The sequence below is a fragment of the Petromyzon marinus genome, chromosome 69 (genome assembly GCF_048934315.1).
Source record: "Petromyzon marinus isolate PM22_M1 ecotype Great Lakes invasive population chromosome 69, UKy_Petmar_22M1.pri1.0, whole genome shotgun sequence".
Classification (NCBI taxonomy): domain Eukaryota; kingdom Metazoa; phylum Chordata; class Hyperoartia; order Petromyzontiformes; family Petromyzontidae; genus Petromyzon; species Petromyzon marinus.
In genome coordinates this window covers 5,349,847-5,359,787 of record NC_133735.1, presented here as the reverse complement: position 1 = coordinate 5,359,787, position 9,941 = coordinate 5,349,847, and the positions used below count along the sequence as shown (strand labels likewise).

Genomic DNA, 9,941 nt, shown 5'->3' with positions numbered 1-9,941 from the left:
GTGTGTCTCTGTGTATGTCTGTGTGTGTATATCTGTGTGTCTGTGTGTGTATATCTGTGTGTGTATCTGTGTGTGTGTATCTGTGTGTGTATATCTGTGTGTATGTGTGTGTGTATATATCTGTGTGTGTGTATCTGTGTGTGTCTGTGTGTATATCTGTGTGTGTGTCTGTGTGTGTGTCTGTGTGTGTATATATCTGTGTGTGTATGTCTGTGTGTGTGTGTATCTGTGTGTCTGTGTGTGTACGTCTGTGTGTGTGTATCTGTGTGTCTGTGTGTGTGTATATCTGTGTGTGTATCTGTGTGTATATCTGTGTGTGTATATCTGTGTGTGTATATCTGTGTGTGTGTATCTGTGTGTATCTGTGTATGTCTGTGTGTGTGTGTATCTGTGTGTGAGTGTGTCTGTGTGTATCTTTGTTTGTGTGTGTGTCTGTGTGTGTATCTGTGTGTGTATATCTGTGTGTATGTCTGTGTGTGTGTGTATTTGTGTGTGTGTGTCTGTGTGTGTATATCTGTGTGTGTGTCTGTGTGTGTGTGTATTTGTGTGTGTGGGCGTTTTAGTGACCTCACTCCAGACCCGGTAGTGGTGGATGGTGTTCGTCGTTGGGTTTTGTTGTGAGTACAGTCTACTGCTGCCTGGGTTGTGTGTAGTGTAGTCATAGTGTGTTGGTGTGTGTAGTCATAGTGTGTTGGTGTGTGTAGTCATAGTGTGTTGGTGTGTGTGGTGTAGTCATAGTGTGTTGGTGTGTGTGGTGTAGTCATAGTGTGTTGGTGTGTGTGGTGTAGTCATAGTGTGTTGGTGTGTGTGGTGTAGTCATAGTGTGTTGGTGTGTGTAGTCATAGTGTGTTGGTGTGTGTGGTGTAGTCATAGTGTGTTGGTGTGTGTGGTGTAGTCATAGTGTGTTGGTGTGTGTAGTGTACTACCACCACCACCACTTCTACCCACAACAACAAGTCTACGTGCTGACCGATGGCTGTGTGTTGACATCACGTAAGTATTGTTGTTGTGTGTGTGTGTTGTGTGTTAAACTGTGTTAGAGTGTGTGTGTGTGTTGTGTTAAACTGCGTTAGACTGTTGTGTGTGTGTTGTGTGTTAAACTGTGTTAGTCTGTTGTGTGTTCAACTGGGTTAGACTGTTGTGTGTGTTGTGTGTTAAACTGTGTTAGACTGTTGTGTGTGTGTTGTGTTAAACTTGTGTTAGACTGGTGTGTGTTAAACTGTGTGAGACTGTTGTGTGTGTTGTGTAGACTGTTGTGTGTGTTGTGTGTTAAACTGTGTTAGACTGTTGTGTGTGTGTGTTGTGTGTTAAACTGTGTTAGAGTGTGTGTGTTGTGTTAAACTGTGTTATACTGTTGTGTGTGTTGTTGTGTGTTAAACTGGGTTAGTCTGTTGTGTGAGTGTTGTGTGTTAAACTGGGTTAGACTGTTGTGTGTGTTGTGTGTTAAACTGTGTTAGACTGTTGTGTGTGTGTTGTGTTAAACTTGTGTTAGACTGGTGTGTGTTAAACTGGGTTAGTCTGTTGTGTGAGTGTTGTGTGTTAAACTGGGTTAGACTGTTGTGTGTGTTGTGTGTTAAACTGTGTTAGAGTGTGTGTTGTGTTAAACTGTGTTAGAGTGTGTGTTGTGTTAAACTGGGTTAGACTGTTGTGTGTGTGTGTTGTGTAGACTGTTGTGTGTGTGTTGTGTTAAACTGCTTTAGACTGTTGTGTGTGTTGTGTGTTAAACTGGGTTAGTCTGTTGTGTGAGTGTTGTGTGTTAAACTGGGTTAGACTGTTGTGTGTGTTGTGTGTTAAACTGTGTTAGACTGTTGTGTGTGTGTTGTGTTAAACTTGTGTTAGACTGGTGTGTGTTAAACTGTGTGAGACTGTTGTGTGTGTTGTGTAGACTGTTGTGTGTGTTGTGTGTTAAACTGTGTTAGACTGTTGTGTGTGTTGTGTGTTAAGCTGTGTTAGAGTGCGTGTGTGTTGTGTTAAACTGGGTTAGTCTGTTGTGTGAGTGTTGTCTGTTAAACTGGGTTAGACTGTTGTGTGTGTTGTGTGTTAAACTGTGTTAGACTGTTGTGTGTGTGTTGTGTGTTAAACTGTGTTAGACTGTTGTGTGTGGTGTGTTAAACTTGTGTTAGACTGGTGTGTGTGTTAAACTGTGTGAGACTGTTGTGTGTGTGTTGTGTAGACTGTTGTGTGTGTTGTGTGTTAAACTGTGTTAGACTGTTGTGTGTGTGTGTTGTGTGTTAAACTGTGTTAGAGTGTGTGTGTTGTGTTAAACTGCGTTAGACTGTTGTGTGTGTTGTTGTGTGTTAAACTGGGTTAGTCTGTTGTGTGAGTGTTGTGTGTTAAACTGGGTTAGACTGTTGTGTGTGTTGTGTGTTAAACTGTGTTAGACTGTTGTGTGTGTGTTGTGTTAAACTTGTGTTAGACTGGTGTGTGTTAAACTGGGTTAGTCTGTTGTGTGAGTGTTGTGTGTTAAACTGGGTTAGACTGTTGTGTGTGTTGTGTGTTAAACTGTGTTAGAGTGTGTGTTGTGTTAAACTGTGTTAGAGTGTGTGTTGTGTTAAACTGGGTTAGACTGTTGTGTGTGTGTGTTGTGTAGACTGTTGTGTGTGTGTTGTGTTAAACTGCGTTAGACTGTTGTGTGTGTGTGTTGTGTGTTAAACTGGGTTAGTCTGTTGTGTGAGTGTCGTGTGTTAAACTGGGTTAGACTGTTGTGTGTGTTGTGTGTTAAACTGTGTTAGCCTGTTGTGTGTGTGTTGTGTTAAACTTGTGTTAGACTGGTGTGTGTTAAACTGTGTGAGACTGTTGTGTGTGTTGTGTAGACTGTTGTGTGTGTTGTGTGTTAAACTGTGTTAGACTGTTGTGTGTGTTGTGTGTTAAGCTGTGTTAGAGTGCGTGTGTGTTGTGTTAAACTGGGTTAGTCTGTTGTGTGAGTGTTGTCTGTTAAACTGGGTTAGACTGTTGTGTGTGTTGTGTGTTAAACTGTGTTAGACTGTTGTGTGTGTGTTGTGTGTTAAACTGTGTTAAACTGTTGTGTGTGGTGTGTTAAACTTGTGTTAGACTGGTGTGTGTGTTAAACTGTGTGAGACTGTTGTGTGTGTGTTGTGTAGACTGTTGTGTGTGTGTGTGTTGTGTGTTAAACTGTGTTAGACTGTTGTGTGTGTTGTGTGTTAAACTGTGTTAGACTGTTGTGTGTGTGTTGTGTGTTAAACTGTGTTAGACTGTTGTGTGTGGTGTGTTAAACTTGTGTTAGACTGGTGTGTGTGTTAAACTGTGTGAGACTGTTGTGTGTGTGTTGTGTAGACTGTTGTGTGTGTGTGTGTTGTGTGTTAAACTGTGTTAGACTGTTGTGTGTGTTGTGTGTTAAACTGGGTTAGACTGTTGTGTGTGTGTTATTTGTTAAACTGTGTTAGACTGTTGTGTGTGTGTTGTGTTAAACTTGTGTTAGACTGTTGTGTGTTAAACTGTGTTAGACTGTTGTGTGTGTTGTTTGTTAAACTGGGTTAGACTGTTGTGTGCGTGTTGTGTGTTAAACTGGGTTAGTCTGTTGTGTGAGTGTTGTGTATTAAACTGGGTTAGACTGTTGTGTGTATTGTGTGTTAAACTGTGTTAGACTGTTGTGTGTTGTGTTAAACTTGTGTTAGACTGGTGTGTGTGTGTTAAACTGTGTGAGACTGTTGTGTGTGTGTTGTGTAGACTGTTGTGTGTGTGTTGCGTGTTAAACTGGGTTAGTCTGTTATGTGAGTGTTGTGTGTTAAACTGTGTGAGACTGTTGTGTGTGTGTGTGTTGTGTGTTAAACTGTGTTAGACTGTTGTGTGTGTTGTGTGTTAAACTGTGTTAGAGTGTGTGTGTGTGTGTTGTGTTAAACTGCGTTAGACTGTTGTGTGTGTGTTGTGTGTTAAACTAGGTTAGTCTGTTGTGTGAGTGTTGTGTGTTAAACTGGGTTAGACTGTTGTGTGTGTTGTGTGTTAAACTGTGTTAGACTGTTGTGTGTGTGTGTTGTGTGCTAAACTGTGTTAGACTGTTGTGTGTGGTGTGTTAAACTTGTGTTAGACTGGTGTGTGTGTTAAACTGTGTGAGGCTGTTGTGTGTGTGTTGTGTAGACTGTTGTGTGTGTGTTGTGTGTTAAACTGTGTTAGACTGTTGTGTGTGTGTTCTGTGTTAAACTGGGTTAGACTGTTGTGTGTGTGTTGTGTGTTAAACTGTGTTAGACTGTTGTGTGTGTGTTGTGTTAAACTTGTGTTAGACTGTTGTGTGTTAAACTGTGTTAGACTGTTGTGTGTGTGTTGTGTTAAACTTGTGTTAGACTGTTGTGTGTTAAACTGTGTTAGACTGTTGTGTGTGTTGTTTGTTAAACTGGGTTAGACTGTTGTGTGTTGTGTTAAACTTGTGTTAGACTGGTGTGTGTTAAACTGTGTGAGACTGTTGTGTGTGTGTTGTGTAGACTGTTGTGTGTGTGTGTTGTGTGTTAAACTGGGTTAGTCTGTTGTGTGAGTGTTGTGTGTTAAACTGGGTTAGACTGTTGTGTGTGTTGTGTGTTAAACTGTGTTAGACTGTTGTGTGTATTGTGTTAAACTTGTGTTAGACTTGTGTGTGTGTTAAACTGTGTGAGACTGTTGTGTGTTGTGTAGACTGTTGTGTGTTAAACTGTGTTAGACTGTTGTGTGTGTGTTGTGTGTTAAACTGGGTTAGACTGTTGTGTGTGTTGTGTGTTAAACTGTGTTAGACTGTTGTGTGTGTTGTGTTAAACTTATGTTAGACTGTTGTGTGTTAAACTGTGTTAGACTGTTGTGTGTGTTGTTTGTTAAACTGGGTTAGACTGTTGTGTGCGTGTTCTGTGTTAAACTGGGTTAGTCTGTTGTGTGAGTGTTGTGTGTTAAACTGGGTTAGACTGTTGTGTGTGTTGTGTGTTAAACTGTGTTAGACTGTTGTGTGTGTTGTGTGTTAAACTGGGTTAGACTGTTGTGTGTGTGTTGTGTGTTAAACTGTGTTAGACTGTTGTGTGTGTGTTGTGTTAAACTTGTGTTAGACTGTTGTGTATTAAACTGGGTTAGACTGTTGTGTGTGTGTTGTGTGTTAAACTGGGTTAGTCTGTTGTGTGTGTTGTGTTAAACTGGGTTAGTCTGTTGTGTGTGTGTGTGTTGTGTGTTAAACTGTGTTAGACTGTTGTGTGTGTTGTGTGTTCAACTGTGTTAGTCTGTTTGCGTGTGTTGTGTGTTAAACTGTGTTAGACTGTTGTGTGTTCAACTGTGTTAGACTGTTGTTGTGTGTGTTAAACTTGGTTAGTCTGTTGTGTGTGTGTTAAACTGTGTTAGACTGTTGTGTGTGTTGTACTGTGTTAGACTGTTGTGTGTGCTGTGTGTGTGTTCAACTGGGTTAGACTGTTGTGTGTTGTGTGTTAAACTCTGTTAGACTGTTGTATCTGTTGTGTGTTAACCTGGGTTAGACTGTTGTGTGTTAAACTGTGTTAGACTGTTGTGTGTGTTGTACTGTGTTAGACTGTTGTGTGTGTTGTGTGTTAGCTGTGTGTGTTTGTTGTGTGTTAAACTGTGTTAGACTGTTGTGTGTGTTGTGTGTTAAACTGTGTTAGACTGTTGTGTGTGTTAAACTGGGTTAGTCTGTTGTGTGTGTTGTGTGTTAAACTGTGTTAGACTGTTGTGTGTGTTGTCTCTTAAACTGTGTTAGACTGTTGTGTGTGTTGTGTGTTAAACTGGGTTAGTCTGTTGTGTGTGTGTTAAACTGGGTTAGTCTGTTGTGTGTGTGTTGTGTGTTAAACTGTGTTAGACTGTTGTGTGTGTGTTGTGTGTTAAACTGTGTTAGACTGTTGTGTGTTAAACTGGGTTAGACTGTGTGTGTGTTGTGTGTTATACTGTGTTAGAGTGTGTGTTTTGTGTGTGTTAAACGGTGTTAGACTGTTGTGTGTGTTGTGTGTTAGCTGTGTGTGTTGTGTGTTAAACTGTGTTAGACTGGTGTGTGTGTTGTGTGTTGAACTGGGTTAGTCTGTTGTGTGTGTGTGGTGTGTTAAACTGTGTTAGACTGTGTGTGTGTTAAACTGTGTTAGACTGTTGTGTGTGTTGTGTGTTAAACTGTGTTAGACTGTGTGTGTGTTAAACTGGGTTAGACTGTTGTGTGTGTTGTGTGTTAAACTATGTTAGACTGTTTTGTGTGTGTTGTGTGTGTTAAACTGTGTTAGACCGTTGTGTGTGTTGTGTGTGTTGTGTGTTAAACTGTGTTAGACTGTGTGTTGTGTGTTAAACTGGGTTAGACTGTTGTGTGTGTGTTGTGTGTGTGTGTGTTGTGTGTGTTGTGTGTTAAACTGGGTTAGACTGTTGTGTGTGTGTTGTGTGTGTTGTGTGTTAAACTGGGTTAGACTGTGTCTGTGTGTTGTGTGTGTGTTAAACTGTGTTAGACTGTTTTGTGTGTGTTGTGTGTTAAACTGTTAGACTGTTGTGTGTGTGTTGTGTGGGTGTTGTGTGTGTTGTGTGTGTTGTGTGTTAAACTGTGTTAGACAGTTGTGTGTGTTGTGTGTTAAACTGTGTTAGACTGTTTTGTGTGTGTTGTGTGTTAAACTGTGTTAGACTGTTGTGTGTGTGTTGTGTGTGTGTGTTGTGTGTGTTGTGTTAAACTGTGTTAGACTGTTGTGTGTGTGTTAAACTGGGTTAGACTGTGTGTTGTGTGTTAGACTGTGTGTTGTGTGTGTGTTGTGTTAAACTGTGTTAGACTGTTGTGTGTGTGGTGTGTGTATTGTGTGTTAAACTGTGTTAGACTGTGTGTGTTGTGTGTTAAACTGTGTTAGTCTGTTTTGTGTGTTAAACTGTGTTAGACTGTTGTGTGTGTTGTGTGTTAAACTGTGTTAGACTGTTGTGTGTGTGTTATGTGTTAAACTGTATTAGACCGTGTGTGTGTGTTGTGTGTGTGTTGTGTGTTAGACTGTGTGTTGTGTGTTAAATTGTGTTAGACTGTTGTGTGTGTTGTGTGTTAGACTGTGTTGTGTGTGTTAAACTGTGTTAGTCTGTTGTGTGTGTGTTGTGTGTGTTAAACTGGGTTATACTGTTGTGTGTGTGTGGTGTGTGTGTTGTGTGTTAAACTGTGTTTGACTGTTGTGTGTGTGTTGTCTGTGTGTTGTGTTAAACTGTGTTAGACTGTTGTGTGTGTGTTAAACTGTGTTAGACTGTTGTGTGTGTGTTGTGTGTTAAACTGTGTTAGACTGTTGTGTGTGTTGTGTGTGTGTTGTGTTAAACTGGGTTAGACTGTGTGTGTGTTGTGTTAGACTGTGTGTTGTGTGTGTTGTGTGTTAAACTGTGTTAGACTGCGTGTGTTGTGTTAGACTGTGTGTTGTGTGTGTTGTGTTAAACTGTGTTAGACTGTTGTGTTTTGTGTGTGTTGTGTGTGTGTTGTGTTAAACTGTGTTAGACTGTGTGTGTTGTGTTAAACTGTGTTAGACTGTTGTGTGTGTTGTGTGTGTGTGTTGTGTTAAACTGTGTTAGACTGTTGTGTTGTGTTAAACTGTGTTAGACTGTTGTGTGCGTTAAACTGTGTTAGACTGTTGTGTGTTGTGTTAAACTGTGTTAGACTGCTGTGTGTGTTGTGTTAAACTGTGTTAGACTGTGTGTTGTGTTAAACTGTGTTAGACTGTTGTGTGTTACAGTCCACTGCTGTCTGTAAGACTGCACTCTACAGTATCAGTACAGTACACCACAGTATTACTTCACTGTACACCCGTCAGTGATTCACACATACAGTGCGCGCACAGTACACGTACAGTGCACGTACAGCGCACATACAGTACGTGCACAGTGCGCGTACAGTGCGGTGCGCGTGCAGTGTAGCGCCGCTGTAGTCCGTGTTCCTACTGTACTCGGTACAGTATCGTCTGGTGTATACAGTGCGTGTACAGTACCACGCCACTGTACTGCCGCGTGCCTACTGTGCTCGGTACAGTACCGCTTTGCGTGTACAGTACGAGTGTACAGTGTCCGTACATAACTGACGTCACGCGCCGAGGGGGGGGGGTTTGAGAAATGTGACGTCACATCGGAATGCGAAACTTTAAATAAATGTGAATTGAATAGAATTGTGACGACACTAAAATATTTATATTATTTTAAATTAGATAGATAGATTAGATCCTTTGTTGCCATTGTCACCGGCGCAACGAAATTCAACGTTTCGATTTAAATCTTTTCGTGACTGCAAGGATTCATCTTCTTTAGTTATTTCCGATAAAGACCACCACCCACGTGGAATCAGAATAAAGTAATAAAATAACACCATCAAATTCTCACGACGTTTCGGCCACAACACGAGAACCGTAGAGGAGAAATTGAACGCGCTCGCCAGCCAGTGCATCCATCGTTCATACATTTAAGCAAAATAAAACTAGAAATGAAAATAAGATAAAAGCCAATCGATAAACGTTATACATATGAAAACTGCCCAAGTATACCCGCATACCCACGTAAAGGTTACCTTGTGTCATTGCACAACCCTATGTTACAGCCAATTGTAAACGGCATTACTTCATAATGAATTGGCAGCATTGAGTGTGGCAATTGCTGTGCGGATGAAAGCTGTGCTTGAAATCCCGTTCGTCCTTGCTTTTCACCGACCCGAATCGCCCGCCTAAAAGGCGACAGCTCAAACAGAGGGTACCCAGCCTGGCAAGGGGCCTCCATGACGATCCGCGCTTTCTCGATGTCAACATGGAGCTGTGTTATTCTTCCAGTGTCGGGAGGGAGAGACAGAGAGACAGAGAGGGGGGGGGCATCCGCCGATTATTATTTTGACGACGACCCTCTCGCAGCGCTTTCCTCTGAGCCACCGGCTGGCTACGCGCGTCGGCGCCAGCTGAAGAAGAATCTCCACGCACGGCACGGCGCCTCGCACCCCGTCTCGCCCTCTCCGCTCGCAGCCGCGGGCGGCAAGGCCCCACTCGTCCCCGCCAGCCCGCCGCCCCGGTTGGACTCCCCGGATAGGGGCGGGACGGCACGTCGACCGGCGGCGACCGGGGAACGACCGGCGACGACCGGCGACGACCGGGGAACGACCGGCGACGACCGGGGAACGACCGGCGACGACCGGCGACGACCGGGGACGACCGGCGACGACCGGCGACGACCGGCGACGACCGGGGAACGACCGGCGACGACCGGCGACGACCGGGGAACGACCGGCGACGACCGGCGACGACCGGGGAACGACCGGCGACGACCGGGGAACGACCGGCGACGACCGGGGAACGACCGGCGACGACCGGCGACGACCGGGGAACGACCGGCGACGACCGGCGGCGACCGGGGAACGACCGGCGACGACCGGCGACGACCGGCGACGACCGGGGACGACCGGCGACGACCGGGGAACGACCGGGGAACGACCGGCGACGACCGGCGACGACGCCGTCCTCCGGCGGGGCGGCAACGGCGGCGATGCCCGGCGGCCCTGGCTTGGCCGACCGCGGCCTCCCTCGGCGAGCCCGCCCGGGACGTCGGCGCCCGGCGGCGGACTCCGGGATCGCCGTCCGTGCTCCGTAGCGGCGGCAGCGGCGGCGGACGAGCGGACGAGTCGCTGGACAACGGAAACGGGAAACATTTGGGGCTCGGTTGAGAGAGGAGTTGCGGCCGCGCGGTGACGCACCGAAATCTTCGCCAAGTTTGAGTGGTGGTGGTCGTGGTGGTCGTGGTGGTGTGGTGGTGTGGTGGTCGTGGTGGTGTGGGTATGGGGGGAGAGGGAAGGCGGCAAGACAACAGCAGGGATCAGTGCCGGACCACGCCAAGGCTACGTAGGGTGGTGTGAACGAGGTTCAGCACACGTACACACGTGAGTCATCACACACAGAGACCCATAGACTCACCACACAGCAGAGACCCATAGACTCATCACACAGCAGAGACCCATAGACTCATCACACAGCAGAGACCCATAGACCCATCACAGCAGAGACCCATAG

General features: G+C 44.8%; 1 protein-coding gene across 1 annotated transcript; it reads left to right on the top strand.

The window, feature by feature from the left end:
- Positions 1-578: 578 nt before the first annotated feature.
- Positions 579-9,913, top strand: LOC142906741 (uncharacterized). Its single transcript, XM_076055154.1, has 2 exons — positions 579-617; positions 8,796-9,913. The coding sequence occupies exons 1-2, from the start codon at positions 593-595 to the stop codon at positions 9,596-9,598; spliced, it is 828 nt and encodes a 275-aa protein (XP_075911269.1). The 5' UTR covers positions 579-592; the 3' UTR covers positions 9,599-9,913.
- The last annotated feature ends 28 nt before the right edge of the window (positions 9,914-9,941 follow it).

Excerpts from the sequence above, each read along its gene's own strand:
- LOC142906741 (XM_076055154.1), top strand. The coding sequence starts at position 593 with ATGGTGTTCGTCGTTGGGTTTTGTT. Across the intron at positions 618-8,795 it reads GTTCGTCGTTGGGTTTTGTT|CGCTTTCCTCTGAGCCACCG; the intron begins GTGAGTACAGTC and ends ACCCTCTCGCAG.